This window comes from Melospiza melodia, chromosome 6 (assembly GCF_035770615.1).
Source record: "Melospiza melodia melodia isolate bMelMel2 chromosome 6, bMelMel2.pri, whole genome shotgun sequence".
In the NCBI taxonomy this organism is placed as follows: Eukaryota; Metazoa; Chordata; class Aves; order Passeriformes; family Passerellidae; genus Melospiza; species Melospiza melodia.
In genome coordinates, this window is record NC_086199.1 from 73,671,234 (window position 1) to 73,686,980 (window position 15,747).

The 15,747-nt window shown below is 43.1% G+C and overlaps 1 protein-coding gene across 3 annotated transcripts in view; it reads left to right on the top strand.

Moving 5' to 3' along the window:
- The window catches only part of DPF3 (double PHD fingers 3), a 167,800-nt gene extending 153,352 nt beyond the window's left edge, over window positions 1-14,448 (top strand). For all 3 annotated transcript variants that reach the window (XM_063159178.1, XM_063159181.1, XM_063159182.1), the window contains one exon: window positions 771-14,448. In XM_063159178.1, the coding sequence (XP_063015248.1) occupies window positions 771-841 (71 nt within the window). In that variant the 3' untranslated portion in view covers window positions 842-14,448. The remainder of the gene's footprint in view (window positions 1-770) is intronic.
- The last annotated feature ends 1,299 nt before the right edge of the window (window positions 14,449-15,747 follow it).

Sequence of the window (15,747 nt, forward strand, 5' to 3'; positions counted from 1 at the left end):
CCTCAGTTTGGTCAGCTGAATTGAGCGCTTGTGAAATGTGAGTTTGGATTTCTTAAGAAGTCAAAGTCCTGGAGAGAGAGCCTCATGCAGGGAGGTCCTCTCTGGAACATCTGAGAGCCTGTTGGCAGGAGACTGGATTAAAGGGAATTACCTTCCTTTCTCTATGACATGCTTCTGTTTTGGCAGGCTGAGGGTTTGGTGGTCTGTATTATATTTAGTATGTAGTTATAACCACTGCAGGGGGTTCAATTGGACTATGCTATGACTGGTTGGAGTTTGTCACTTGGCTGTGGAGCAGAGGAACCAGTGTCTTACCACTAGAGGTTCTCTGACTAAAATCCTGAGAGCAGTAGAATTGGAGGCTTGTGAGTGTGAGTGACTGTGGTTTACATGAGGGGAAGAACAAGAATAATTACAAATTAATCGTGCACTCAGGAGCTAATGTTTGTACCTTTGGTAAAAAGGAAGCTAAATCAGGAGGGGAAAATCTTGAAATGCAGCTAATAATTATCTAAAGGTTTCCACTGGGAAGTGGTTTATTGGAAGTGTGAAAATATAAAACACCTCATGGCAATGCACACCCCAGCAGCATTGCAGCTCATGTAGAAAGCCTATGGATGCAAAGGCAAGGGCAGCAGAGTCTGCTTCACAAAAGTACAGGCAACTCCAATATTAGGAATATCTCATATATTATTTAACGCAATCTTGACATAAACTCTGAGAGCCTTGATTTCCTATCAATCCTATAAGAAGGATTTCTTCATTTGCAGGGAGCTGGAGTTGTCATTTGTGCCAGGAGCTGCTCAGAGAGAGAGCATCAGCTTTTGGCTACCAGGCCTGAGGAGCTCCAGCAGTCAAGAAACACCTTGCTCCTGGTGTTGCCATACCAGCACACAATTCCCACCCAGAACACAAAGACACGACCCACATCCAAACGAACGGACACTCAAATACAGGAAGAGGTATCTGTGGAATTCACTGTCACTAAGCCAGACCTCCTGGGCTCTGCTAGGACTGTGTACTTTCCCAATGATCTGGATGAAATCTCTTCACTGCTGTGCATGGTTGCTGCTTGCCATTAACAGGCTCACATGCGTCATGGAAGGGGGAGGGTTGTTGTACCAACACGGAGAAGTCAATTTTGTGTGGCCTTGTGCTTTCCGTTTAGTCTTTTTTTAAATGAAAAAGTAGTAATATTTCCCAAGGAATTATTGGTGAGTACTTCAGCTGGGAGCAGCACCAGGTGTTTCTCTTCAAAGGCTTGACTGGAAATCTCTTTACTGTAACCACTCTGTAGATTCATGGGTGCTTAAGAGGGGTGCTCTGAGAATTGCGTTTAGTTCAGTATTTCCCAGTTCATGAACAGCACATTGTCACTAAGAGAAGCACTGATCAAAACTTTTTGGGGTGACACTTTCTCCATTGAATCAAATGTCCTGATCTGGCAGATCATTACGAATCTGTTTTAAGCGTAAGAAAGAGCAGTACTGGTATGTACACACTCAAATGGTTAGAAAAGCCTTTGGTGTTCAGTGTATTCAGGCATACTGTCCCACTGCAATGCCAGCAATACCTTCCTGACAATTTCTTTTTGTTCAGAAAATTCTGAATGAAAAATCTTATGTGTATGCAACTGACTTTCTGTTTAGCTCAGAAAATTGGACAAAAGAAAAATTGTCATCTTAAGCTGATCATAGAAAATAAAAATTTTCAACTTTCCAAGCAATCTAACGTAAGTTGCAAAAAGGAACAATTTTGGCTTAAGGTCAAATGAAGCTCTTTGATTAATTTTTTGAAATTTCTAAACAAAAATGTTCTGCAACTGAAAGCTGAATTTTCTGGGCATTGCCTAATCCGGGCTTCCAGCATTTCCAAAGCGTTACTGTTTTTTGTCAAAGTAATTATCGAGATCTAACTAAATTTCCCAATAATTTTCCCCCAAATTCTCTACAACTGCATCTTTGGCCAATGACATATTTTGTTTAAAAACCTTCCCTAGCTCTAAAGAAAAGAATCTTTTGCTGAACCTAGCATGAAAAGAAGAATTTTCATAATGATAAAAAAATTTAAATAGGAATAGTTCCACTTTATTTCAACAAAGCTTTACTAGGGAAATGAAGAAACTTTAAGAGAGACCATCCATTGAAAAAAAAATTCCATTGAAAAAAAAATTATTGCAGTTGAATCTCTTTGAATAATTTAAGACATTACTAGGAGAATAAGTACATCAAATATTTTCTACAAAATACATTTTTAAGGTTAAAAACCTACCACTCCCTGAACTGCCAAGTAGCCCAGAATAACCAATTTTTGGGTATGATGTATATCACTTTCTATGCATAGATTTAAGTGGGTTTATAATATAAATTTATGAGAGCAGCATGTGACTCATGTTGCTGGTACAAGTAGGTAAGGATACTGAAGATTATATTTGGCATGTTTATATTGCTTGAAACTCTTCTGCAAAACGAAATGTCCCCAAACACTTGAAAGACATTGTGAAACAATATTGGTGAGCTATTTTTTCTTCCTTCTCCTGCTAATTACACTTCGTTAAGATGAGCTATACTGACCTAGTGCACTTTTCCTCATTATTTAGATAGTTTCTTCCCCTTTTGTTCAGCTTACACACCAAAGGTAGCTGTGTCAGCTACTGGATTCTCCCACCTACTGTTGCAGCCTCTTCTCAGGCTGCAGCAGAAGTATTTTAACCTGTTAGAAAAAAAAATGTAGAAAGTATTTATCCTAATTGTATTGGACCAAATCTCTCCTGGAGCAGCTGCACTGGCTACCTGTAAAATTCATTCAATATCTTGTGCTTTCCATGTGACAACCCTTCAATGAGCTAAGAACACAAAAAAATTTGAGCATCAAGTCTGGAGAGAGCAAAGTGGAAGCCTGTGCACTTGCATCAGGTGTCTGATACCTATTGGGACAAGACCCTTGAGCAAATGTAAAATAAAGCATCTTCCTCCCAGTCTGGAACTGCCCTGGCCCTGGGGAGCACTTGGAGGACACAGCTGATCTGCATTTGCATTTACACCCATCTGTTGGTGTGGTTGAACCCTGCTGATCTGGCATTTTGGGACCATCACATGGTTCTGTCTGATACAAAATCCTGTTGCTGTTGTGGCTAGGAGTGCAAGTGTGTATTCACCAGAGACACCACTGGGCTCTGTTACAGGAAATGGGTGTTTTGGGAAGAGTGACTGGAAATGAGAAGTGTGTGTGCTGCAGGAAACTTCTGTGGTGGTGCTGCTGGTGGGATCAGCAGATGTGGGTTAGCATTTTGGCTGGTCCTCAGCTACCAGGACCTAGAGACTTCCATCATAAAAATCTCTATCACCTCCCAGTGTCCTGATGTTTACTCTGACCATGGAGGAGTAGGACAATGTCTGCATTCCTAAACAGAGAGGACATGCATGTTGTTTTGGCCTGTGTGTTTAGCAGACACTGCTGGCTCATCATGAAAGTCTCAGGTAGCCTGGTTGGTGGAACCAGCTGGTGCAGAATTTCAGTGGTCTCCATTCCTGTGACAGAGACATTGCTAAAGGAGCTGTGCTCTCGGATCTGTGCTCTCTGTGCAGACCTGCTTTCCTATTTTGTGGTTTTGATCCAGAGCTGTTTTTTCCTCCCACAACTGTTCTGCAGCCAACAATATCTTTCATGTTCAGAAATACTCCGCCGTGGCCATGCTGAGGTTTCATCAGAATGAAGTATGACAGAAGGACAGATTGCTGGATCTTCAATGCCAAAGCACTGTTTGCCACCTGAGATCAGTGTGACAGGGTGCTTGCCCACCGTGGACCAGCTGTGTTTCATCTCTCCAGCTTTATGCTGTGTGCTGTGTAGCCGGGTAGCTCCAGGTAACTTTGGCAGCAGATTAGATACAAGCTCTCCCATGTGGAGAACTTCCTCCAGCTACAGCCTCCCTTCTTTGCTAGCTGAGTCCAAGATAAGGGGCTGGAATGGACCTCTCAGTGGCATATTTACCATGCATTCAGAGCCATGTGTGTTGGTGCACGTTAGAAATACTGACTGACCTCCCAGGTGAAAAATGCACCAGCTTTGCTGAGAAGAGGTTGTGGTACTACCATGGGGGTGAGGAAGAGGAGTTTAGAAAGTCTGATAAGCGATTCCCTGTCACCTGCTGCCCCACTGGGGATAGTCTCCTGCAGGACTGCTGGGATGTGTGACTTGGGCAACACCATCTGCTGTCAGGCAAATCCTGTCACTGATCTGGTCTGGCCACTAAACAGTGTGAGGGCTCTGGCTCAGTGTGCTGCTCTCTCTCTTGCTATGGCAGGATATGCAAGTTTGTTGGCAGTCCCTGAGGTGAACAGACTCTAGTGTTTTTTCAAAACTCCTCTGTGTAAGCAAGGCAATTAATATTTTAGCACAAATCAGGGCAAACTACCAGAAGATGGTAGATCCTGCATGCCTTGAAGACTTCAAATCAAGAATGGACAGATTCCTAGATGTATTTTAGTTGAATACAATCTTATTTAATCACAGGAATGTCTGACTGAAAAAGGTTTATGTTACAAAGGAAGTGAGGCTGGATGATGTAATTGTTCTTCCTGGCCTTATTATAAAAACAGATGTTTACTGTGGGAGAGGATGTATTTAAATACAAGCGTGTCTGCATAATGGCCTCAAAGTATGTTAGTTAAACACATGCACTTGGTCCTTGTACTTTTGACTCCTTTTGGATAAACTAAAAAGGTCAGTTAGAGAAAATCATCTTTATTAATGCAGTAAATTGTACATTACTTCCTTCATGCCCACAATGGCATCTATTTTGGTATTGGCTACCTCGGGCTGTTCCAGAGACTGAACAATTCAGACTGTATTGTGTGGAACCATGGCTTGCCTCTGGCTCTCCCTCCATCACATTTGTGTGCTGCTCTGCCCAGTTTTCTGTCCATTGTGGGAAGACTGGCTGGGGAGGGCAGCACCTGCAGGGGCAGACTCAGAAACCAGAGGGGTGGAGAGATGGTGCTGAACAGGGGCATGCAAATGGTGCCACTGAGGAAGTGAACTCGTGTTGCCAGCACAGAGCCTCCCCCATAGCTTGGAAAAGGCAATGCCTTTGAGAAACATGAGATGGGTCCTAATCTGCCCCCAAACTGTGCTTCCATAGCTGTGTTGTTGCATCAAGTTTACAGTGCAGAGTTTACATTCTGTAAATGTACCTCAGACCAGCTCTTGAGCTAAGAAAGCCACCATTGAGTGTGTTCTTTTGAAGCAAATGTTACTCTAAATAACTTTGAAATCATGATTTTTCATCTCTCTTTGAAAGGAATTTGGTCAATTCTGCCCCAAAGGAAGATTCTCCCGCACCATGCAGTGTTATGGGGCTGTAGCATTTTCTTTACACCTTCAGCATGTGTTTTGACAGGGGTCATTTGGGAGGTGAGGAGTGGATGGGGGTAGAAAGGAATTTTAATTAAGCTTGTCACTGCTAGAAGGATACTGTGCATTCTGGGCAAGAAAATTCCAGGTAGAGCTGGACATGATTTTTTTCTGTGTGGAATGAATTTATTTTTAAAAAATGTGCTTTTGAGAGAACCATGATTATTCATATATCAAAGTCCAATCTGGCAAATTATTTAATACAAAAACTAAGGGGGAACAATCAAAAGAGTTGAAAATTATTGTTTCAATCTTTTTAGAAAAAAATAATTTCAATATTTAAATTTTAAAGTTAATATAATTTATATTGGGAAAAATCTAGCACCAGTCTGTGAGGGATGAAAGTGCAGATCTTATGGAGGACATGAGTAAAAGATAGATTTTCTTTTCAATGTTGTTATGGGAGGTTTGGGATGATCACGAGGAGGTCACCTGACATTTTAACAGTTGTCCAGTTCCATAATTTTTGGAAAATAAGTTCTGTGGAGAGGAGCAGGCAGACAGGTCAGGAAAGCCCTTCCCTAACCAGTTCTGGGTTCATTATGATCTTACCATCTCCCACTTTTACATGACAGGAGGAGGGGAGTGTGCAGCTGAGCAGGGTGACCAGGGCTGCCAGGCAGGAGCAGGGGGGGCTGCCCCAGTGCCCCAAATCAGGGGGTCTGCAGGAGGAGCCCCCAGCCAAGCTGGCAGGGATGCTCACGGACTGAGCACACCTGGAGCTCATTCCCAGCGCTGAGCCGGATGGGGACAGCCTGTCCTGCAGGGCTGTGGGGGCTGTGCCCATCCCAGGGGCACTCAGAGCTGCTCTGAGCCAGCCCGGGGTGGGACATTGCCCACACCCCGCCCATCGGGAGTTATAAAGCACAGGGCTTACTGCCACTTACAACAAGGATTGTGGCACCGCTGTGGGCAGGTGCCCAAATCTGTGCCTCGCTTCTGGAGAAAAGGCAGGATAGCAATCCTTGGCTGCTCCTGCAAAGCATTTGGAGCCCACAAGCAGTGTACAAGCCTTAAGTGCTGCTATTTGCCACAGAGCTGCACACTCAGGCTGTGGCAGAAAAAGAAGAGCCAGCTCTTCTGGGCTGTTCCTTACACCATTTATTTCTGCCAGCCACAGGCCCGTGATGCTTCCTGGGAGATAGGAACAGGTGACAAGGCAGGAGGTGGATGTGAAAGATCCAAGACCCTGCAGAAGGAACAAAAAAGTTTAGTTGCTGCGCTGTGCCTCCCCTCTGGTAAAAGAGGGCAGGAATTGTGACTGGCAGGCAGCCAATTCCATCTTTGCTGGTGATACAATTACCAGCAATGACCTCCAGCCACAGCAGTAGTTAAATGGCTTTTCAGGGCAGGCACCATACCTGGTCTGGTTTATGTAAGATAAACTCAGGTTTGCTGGAGGGGCAGGGAGAGGAGGGGGGTGTCTGTGGTTTGAAGGGGACTGATTTAAAAGTGTAGCTGCCCAGCCCACTCCCCATTGTGTTGCCCTGGCTCTGTAGGCTCAGGCAATGTCCCTGTCCTACCGGTGCCTGTGCCGTCCTCCAGGGCCAAAGCGTCATGTCCCCGCTGGTGGGAGCAGCTTTGCAGAGTGCTGGCACTGTCCCAGCTCTGTCTCTGGCAGTGCTGCCTGGGGCACAAGGTCTCACTGCCCTGCAGCCAGGGGTGGGAGTGACTGACGCTCCCAGGCAGGGTCCTGGGCCCCTGGGGTCAGTGGCTGTCCTGAAGGAGGCAGGGGTGCAGGCTGTGCAAGCACAGTTTTGCTGTCCTGATGGCCAAGCCTTAGCACAGGGTAGAGGAGAGGTGCATCCCTCCCCTGTCTCTCCACCACTGGGGTGTTCGGACATTCCTCCACCGCTGGGCATTGAGGCACTTAACTGAGGGCAAAGGGGAAGGTAAAGAACAGCAAGTGCCTCCAGGGGACAGAAGGGGTTTTAGGTTTTACCCTTTTATTGTATGCCAGTGAGAATGCCAGGCATTTAGCAGCTGGGGAATCAGGCCAACAGTTTATTAATATTTGTTGTGTATTTCTGCCATGTTGGGTGAAAGTGTAAAGTATTATTACAGTAGTGCATTTAGAATATATGTTGTTACTGATGTTTTGAAATGAGAAAAATTACTATTTTCAGATCAGCTTACTGCCCTTTGTGTGCATGAAGTTAAAAATAAAACACTTCATGCTGGAAAATTGCTGATTTTTCAGGTATTGATATTTTCTTTCAGACTCCCGTCAATCTAGTTATCCATCTGATACAATTCATTGCAACAAACTATAGGTTGCACCTCCATGGTGACTCTGGAAATATTTCATCTCTTCCTCTTTCAGAAGCTAGGTAGAAAGAAGGGCAGGTTTTATTCTTTGTATTTGGAAAGACTGATAAAGGATGACACATTCATTTCATGTTCATCTCCTTTCCATGTCTTGAATGATTGAATTGGCTGGCTGTGGCAGCATTCCTTTCTGTAGTGGTCTGAAGTGCTGCCATGGCTCACCTCTCTATGAGAAGGCACAGTCCAGCATTTTGTTCAGGATTCCTCCTGCTATTGCCATATAAGACTTTGGAACTGCTGATTCTCATCAGGGACCCTTGTGCCTACAAGATAAGCACTCCCCTTCCATTTCTCAAGATCTTCTGCCTGGAAGACCAAACCCCCTGCTGCCGATGAACTCTGATGGAGCACAGATCTGTTTCCAGCCTCAACGTGTGCTTCTGCTGGACACAGGACCACATTTGGATGCTCACAATGTACTCCCACTGCAGAATTTGTGAGCAGCAGTGAAAAAGGAAATATCTGGTGAAAAACAAAGAACAAGACATGAATGTTATACCTGACCTACTCTTCCATTGTAGCTCTTCTGGAGTGCAACACTAGAGATGTGCCCCTGCATTCTCTTGGGAAGGCTGTGCTTGAGGAATTTCCAAGTGTCATCCCCTTTGAGCTTCTTTACAGAGTACCTTTCCTTGTTCATTCTCATTTTCTTACAGTATTTCAGAGACAGTGTATAGTAAAACTGATTTGAAAGGTTTAGAACAATTCAGAAATAGACAGGTCCAAATCAAACCATCAGCTTTTATCTCTCCCTTAGAAGTGTTCAACAAACCTTTGATCATTGCAGAGAATCAAGCTTGTGTGCTTATTTAATCTCAACTCAGCATTAAGGCCATACAGTAATTCATAAAGACTTTTCAGTCAAAAAATGTTCCTTTAAAAAGGTGAGAGATATTTACTCTTTACCTTGATGGCTTTCCATTTCTTCTGCTGCAGCAGAAATCAACAGTCTTCCTGTTTGCTTGGACTTCCTTCCAGCACTGCAGCCTGGGTCAGTGATGGGCATAGGCCTGGAAATAATGTACTTCATTGGACTGCAGACAGAAAGAGAAGCTCAAGAGTATTTAAGTAAATTGTCATCTGTGTGACTTAGTCAGATCTTCTAAGAACCAGAAGCTTATGTACATGCTAATTTATTGGATCACCTGTTCTTCATCTGCCATTTCAGGTTGAATGTGCCATTGATATACACCTTTTTTTTTCCACTAGAAGTGGTTGAAAAGAAAAACACAGCAACTAAAATTGGGGGTGAGGACAATTGAGTTACAATCTTTGCAGTTGATCCTTTATTTGATTTGGGACAACATTGTCCCCATTATTCTAAAGGAAAATAGAAGGAGAATAAATCTGTGACATCATAGCACTTCTCCCAGATAAAAGCTTTTACAAGATGTTTTCTCATCATCTTGAAAATTCACTTTTAAAATGCCGAAGTAATGATTTCTGAATAGTGACGCTGGCACAGCCTTGCTGTGTGATGGTATGGTATTAATTTTTAATTAGGAGACTTTAAGTTATATATACAAATATGTATATATATACATATATATTTGTGTATCATCCTAATGTTATTTACTGTAAACATTGCTCACTGATTAGGAATAGGTCTAGAGTCCTATAATAAGCATTACTGAAGAAGAAGAAAAGAGCAAATCCTACTTGTTTTGGAAAGGTTTAGAATTCTAAGAAATAGGGCAAAACATTATCCCTTACAACTTAATCTGAATTGTATTTGGAGCATGACTTACCAACACATTAAAGAGAACCAATGCTCTAAAATGTGGGACTGATTCTCAGCTGCTCTTAGTCAACATCCCCTGACTTAATGGTTGGCCTGGTATCCTTCAATATGCCAAGTCTAAGTCTTGGACTTTAGTTTTTATGAAAAGGTGTGTGGCCGGTTAATAGTTGAGCACACTCAACACATGCAAGAAAACAGTTATTTCTATCTCTGTCTCTAAGTCTGGTCTGTTTATGCCCTGTTCTGGCTCAACCTGGCTCTGGTGATGCCATGTCACAAGCTCCAAAGGAAAGTGAGAAATCTCAGCAAAAGATAATGATGGAGCAGTCAGCAACCAGGGCAAATGTCTCTCTAACTTCATGGAGTTTGAGCTTGTTTCACCCGTTTTCAGTATACTGCCTTCTGATTTTCTGTGAACAACTCCTCACTGCTATATCAGGAAACAGTGGACAGCAGGACATTATCTTCCTCACCTGTATGGGACCTCACTTCAGCCAGCTCCACCCTCCCCTTTCTTATTCATTTCTAAATCTGTTCTAGCATTTTTGATCTGTCTCTTTACATGGAAATCTTTTCCAGCCCCTCTCATTTTTAGCATCTCTCCCTGGAGTCAGTCCTCTTCAGCATCATTTGCTCTGAGACAGCCACCCAGGATACGCCACAAGTGTTTAAAGGTTTTCTTCCAAGCTTTGCTTCTCTCCCAACACTTTGTCCTGACAGTATGTGTTTACCTTTTAGTCATCCCATGAGTAGGCCCATGGTCATCTCTGGGATATTTTTCCTTTGTGATTACAGCTCAACCCAAAAGGAACCTGTGTTACAGCCCAGCAAAGCCATGCAGCCTTGCTGCTGGCACACACACCCTCCTTCCCCAGTGCTCCAGCTGGGGATGTGGTCAGGCTGCTGGTGCATGAGATCACATCCAGCAGGGCTACTCCCTGGAAGCCAAAGTGTTGCTTAGTAACCCACTCATGGAAGTACCAGAAGCATTTTTCAATCTGTCACATTGGCAAAGAACACTGGCTTCTTGATTTAGAGGCATTCTGCTGTGCGTGGCAGGGCCATGCTCCATTATCTTGCATCCAGCACTATCTGCAAGCAAGGAAACGAACCTCCCATTTAATGGAGGGGCTGGGAGAAGGTGGGGGTGTGAGGAACAGAAAATATTTTTCTAGGAACATGAAGCTTTTAGCTGGTTCTCTTGGCATCTAGTCCTCATCTTAACTCCCTTCCCATGGGAGATATTCTCTGCTTATGAAATGCCCTCCAGGGTCCTATAGCAATTGGCCAAACAGGACCCTGCAGCACCTTCATCTATTATGAGACATTACTGCAATAAAACTTGGTGTGTCATACAGAAACTGGATGAGGTATTGCAATATTTATGCTGTAAGCCTCAGTGTCATGGACAATTGCTACAGAATAATGTATGTCTTTTCTTAATGCAGTGGAGTCACAGCAGCTTCAACAGAGCACACTGAACACAGATCATCTGTGATTGCATGGTTTCCTCAGTTATTTTCAAATTATTCTGTTACAGACACTTAAATGAAAAATATCCTCTCATTTAAAAATAGATCATAAAGGCTCTTAGGTTACTCCCCCTTTTAAGAATAATTCAGTCTGAGAGCAAAACCTCCAAGAACTGGGTTCTGGCTTGAGGGTTTTACTCCTTTATCTGGCACTGGTTTATCATTTAAAATGGCTTCAAAAAGTAACTTGAGGGCTTTTATTTGAGGTACCTTATTGAATTGCTATCGCATCTCCTCATTTTGGAAATGAAAAGGTATTTTAAACAATGTCTAGCTTTGAGCTCTGGGGACCAGCTGGACTCTTCCCATCCTACTTCTTGCTGTCAAAGACAGTAGAACCATAGAGTGTGTGCAGCCATGGCATCACCCATTTCTGTGGCTTGCCTCCTGTTGACAGATTGTGTCCTGGAAGCCCTCTGCAAAAATTTTAAGGGCTTTTATATGGGTCATTCAAGGTCCAGGGTGGTCTGAAGACAAGGTTGTTAGACAAATGTACCCAAGGGTTCTTTTGGTCTTTGAAGTGTTATTTACCTGGAATGATGCTCAGTGTTGCAGTGATGAAATCAGCAAGTTTCATCACATTTTTTTTGTGTAAGGCCTTGTCAGTGCAAGGCCAGTGACATGCACAATTCATGTGCCAAAGCTTGGCTCAGCATAAAGATGAAAAAACATCCCACAGTATTGGAAGCTCCTGACCTAATTTCTGAGAACTTTTTGAGGAGCTGAGTACCTTCCTATGCTCTTTTCCAGTCTAATAAATAAATTTGGCTATGGGATAAAGAGTCCTTCAAATTCATTGTATGTAGTTGTATTTTTATTGCACATAGTTTAAGAAATACAGAAAGTGGTCAAAAAAATGCTCCTGATGACTGGCCAGCATAAGAGCATTTGATGATCTGCTATGGATCCCAGAGCAGAAGTGTCTACATCACAGAAAGAGTCTCATCACATAGATCACAGAAACAGTTTGCTCCAGGGAGCAGGGAGCATTCTTGGCAGGGAAGCAAAGACTGTGAAGATTTTAACTCTTAGAACTGGCTGTGCCAGCTCAGAACTGATGGAAAGCTTGCCATTGTGATGCTTTGCTCTGTGGAAAAAGCATTCAGAGAAGCACTAAGTGTACAATGTATTATCGTTTTAAAAGAATCAGAGTATCTGTTTCCAGTCTTCTAATACATTAACCTTGAAGTTTGTTTGTAATTAAATAGTCTAGCCTTACCAGTTAGGCATTGAAGCAAGAGACTTCTTGTTATAAAGACAGTGGGCTAGGGAAGGGCAGGTGTACTGGGTAACCTCTAGGCAATACTGAGAAAGCACATCCACTCCCTGCATTCACGGGGGAGGACACCTCTTTCTTTGCACTTACTGCACATTCTGCATCTTAAAATTATTTGAGGTGAGAACAACATTTTAGAGCAACTGAGTGAGCTACAAAGCAGGAGATGTTCCACTAGCATTAATTCTTGTTGTTTAGGTGTTGGGGTTTCTATCTGCTCATATACTCACAGCCTTCTTTTCAACATTTGAGGATTCTCTGCCTTACTTCTGTCTCACCTAACTGGGATCTGCCTGCCCTTGTGGAGACAATAAATTGTGGGTTGGAAACTGCCCCACTTCCTGGCTGTACATACCCCTATCTATACAACATGTATGTGTATGTTGAGTGATTGCATTGTAGTGGCTTTTGTAATGCAATAACTGTGGTGTCAAGAAAATGTGGTTGGAGAAAATTATACTTACAAATTAACAGGAATAGAAAATTAAAAGTCACTGAAAAGGCAATACAGCCGAAGAATTCTTACTGTGAGCCACCACCCACCACCACGTTTACCACAATATGCCAACTTCTGTATCCTCTAAATAGCCTTTTATCCTCTGTAGCAGAAGTGAAGTTTAATTTTGTGTCTGTACTCTGAACTGGAGACATTGGTACTCAGTCTTTTCATAATGTGCTGATGAATTGAAACGCTAACCTTGTCATGGGTTTGCCAGCTTCCTTAGCTTCCCACCAAAATAATGCAATGCCAGTTGATGAATAGCCTGGAGGAGTTTTGGGTGCTGACTGAAGTGTGCCATTGAAATGTTGGTCTTCAGGGCCACAAGGTTTTATATTGATGCCTGTAAGAAAAACCCAGCAGTCTCAGATGAACCCAAATGTCCTATTAGTCACATGGCAGGTACACAGACAAGTCAAAACAACTGAGTGAGGGGAAAAAATTAAGGGCTCCTGCCCGAAAAAACCCAACATACCACTCTCATTTCAGAGGAAAAACCCTTCTGTGACCAATCCTGGGTGACAAGCAGGTAGGCTCAGGGGCTGGAAAGACCCATTTCTGTAGTGTGCTTGTCACTGTGTCTTTAGTTATGTACCAGAATACGAGAAAATGCCTGTCTTTCTTTCAAATTCCTTTTCAGCTTTGTACACTGCCTCCAGGTTTCCTGTTGCTACACCCTGTGAGGCCTCATTGGAGTGTACACTGTCTTGCTTGGTATTTGTTTACTTTTGGCGGCCACAGACTAAGGTCACAGCTTTGGGAACCAGTACATAATTGTAAGGACAGCTTCCTGTGTTACTTTTTCCTCCCTCTTCCTCTTTTGTAAAGTGTGAACCTTTCTTTGGAACTCTGAAGTGACTGTATCGTTACAATGTTTGTATGTAGAGATTTGTTTTAACATGGCTTGTGTGGAGGATCTTCGCTCTTCTTGTCTTACATTCAGTTTTTTTAAGTGCTTGATAGCTTTGCCAGCCTTCTGTGGGGGAGGAGAGGTGATGGGGTGGCTTCAAATCTTGGCTTTTTTAAAGGGAAATTTACCCAGCTTTACCTAGAGCAGTATGAGAATCTGGGGTGCTCCTGACTATTCTGCAGTCATCCTGATCTGATTGCTTCTTGGAGAAAGAGATCAGCCTTGAAACCCTTGGAAAAAAACGGATTGTTTAATGCGCAAAGCCAGCACTGACCAAGAAGGCCCATCAGTTTGTCATGCATGGAAACCTGCGTGGTGTTTCACCCTGCCAGAAGGTGTCTGTTGAGCACACAGTGAACCATGGCAACTCACACTGCTCTGCGGATGCCAATGGAGCCACCACAGCTTGCACCAGCCAAGGATCTGTGTTTTGGTGGTTAGGAAACCTGTGAGCGAAATCCTACTGAGGTTTGAGAGGAGAGGAGAGGAAAATGGGTGTTGGATGCCTCTCAACTTCGCAGGATTTCATTGGTATTCATACACATTTGCAAGAATGTATTCCAAGCATCTTGTACTGTTATTAGTAACTTGTACTGTAGTTTGTTAGCAGTGTTGACTACCTACATAGCTAATATTCTGTTGCAACTTAGAAAACGTGTAAACAACTGCAGAAAACAGGAGTTTAGAACTTGTATGTACTGGTTTTTTTATATTAAAGCACTTCAATTAAAAGTTCAAGGAAAAATGCTTCTGTAGCCTTTGTATCTGTTTGAATAATAGATGAGTGGAAAGAGATGGGAGTGCCCTCTTCCCAAGATCTTCCCTGTTTGCTTTGGTATTAACCAAAAGAGATGGTTAAAATTTTGGGAAGAATTTTTGTGTGTTGAAGTTTATTCAGCAAACAGAAGGTGCCAACAACCTAGTCCAGAAGACATTATAATCCTACAGAGTCCCTAGGACCAAGGCTGAAGTGTCTGAGGGATGGCTCGGAGTGCTGATTCACACAGTGAGTATCTGCAAAAGAGGTTTCAAATGGGGAGCAGTAAATGAATGAGTCCACGTGTAGTACGTTAGATTTCCTTCATTTTTATCACAAAGTCCTTCAGAGATCACTGGAAGCCTTTCACAAGTTCATGTGAAAGTGAAGGAAAAGCATTCCCGGTTCAGGGTTATTTCAGGGGTACTGGAAAGTGGTGGGTTTGAGTACCAGAGGAGTTGTGTTGGAAAACAGCAGCACACAGAGGCAACAAATGGTCCTCACCACACAGCCCTGAAACTGTTTCTCTCTCCTCCCTGCCCCCTGGCCCCTCTCAATGTGCATATCCAAATACTTTCCTGGATCACATCACTGTGGGATCGGCATGCATAAACAGACTTCTCTAAAGCAGCTTGTGATTTGGTGATCTCAGCCCAGCTCTTAGTAGCCAGATGCCCATAATATGAAAACAACCATCAAAACTGTCTCTTTTGCTGGCACTGTTTAATCAAAGGGACAATGGGAGAGAATGGCAGTCTTATTTCTACAAAGAGCCCTTCAATGTCAAATTTGCCATACAGTAGAGTAGCATTCACCTCTGTGGCACAAACCACAGCCACTCTGGAGGGGAACAAAAGCTCTCAGACAGCACGCAATTAATCCAGCATCTATTAAACCAAGCACGGGTAATTTTGAAGGATCGTAACAGATTTCTGCTTTAAATTATTCTAAGCACTATTTTTTTTTAACTCTACACAGTATGCACAGCTCAAAGTACAAACCAGAAGGCTCTGTTTCTGGCAGCTGTTGTCTTCCTGGTAGCTGTTTTACATCCCTGGCATTTCATAATCCTGAGACAAAAATCAAGGGAAACACAGCAGAGGAACAGCACTAAAATGCCTCTGGTTTTCCTGCTGCCCAAAGCTGTGTTCAGGTGCTCAACGCCAGAGCAAACAATTAATTCCATTACCAAGGGAACTAATGAAATCTGGTTTCCTATGGATTGATGACAAGATGTTACCTTGGTGCCAGAGACTTAAGAAGTTAGTCTTTCTGCCAATATCTTGAAT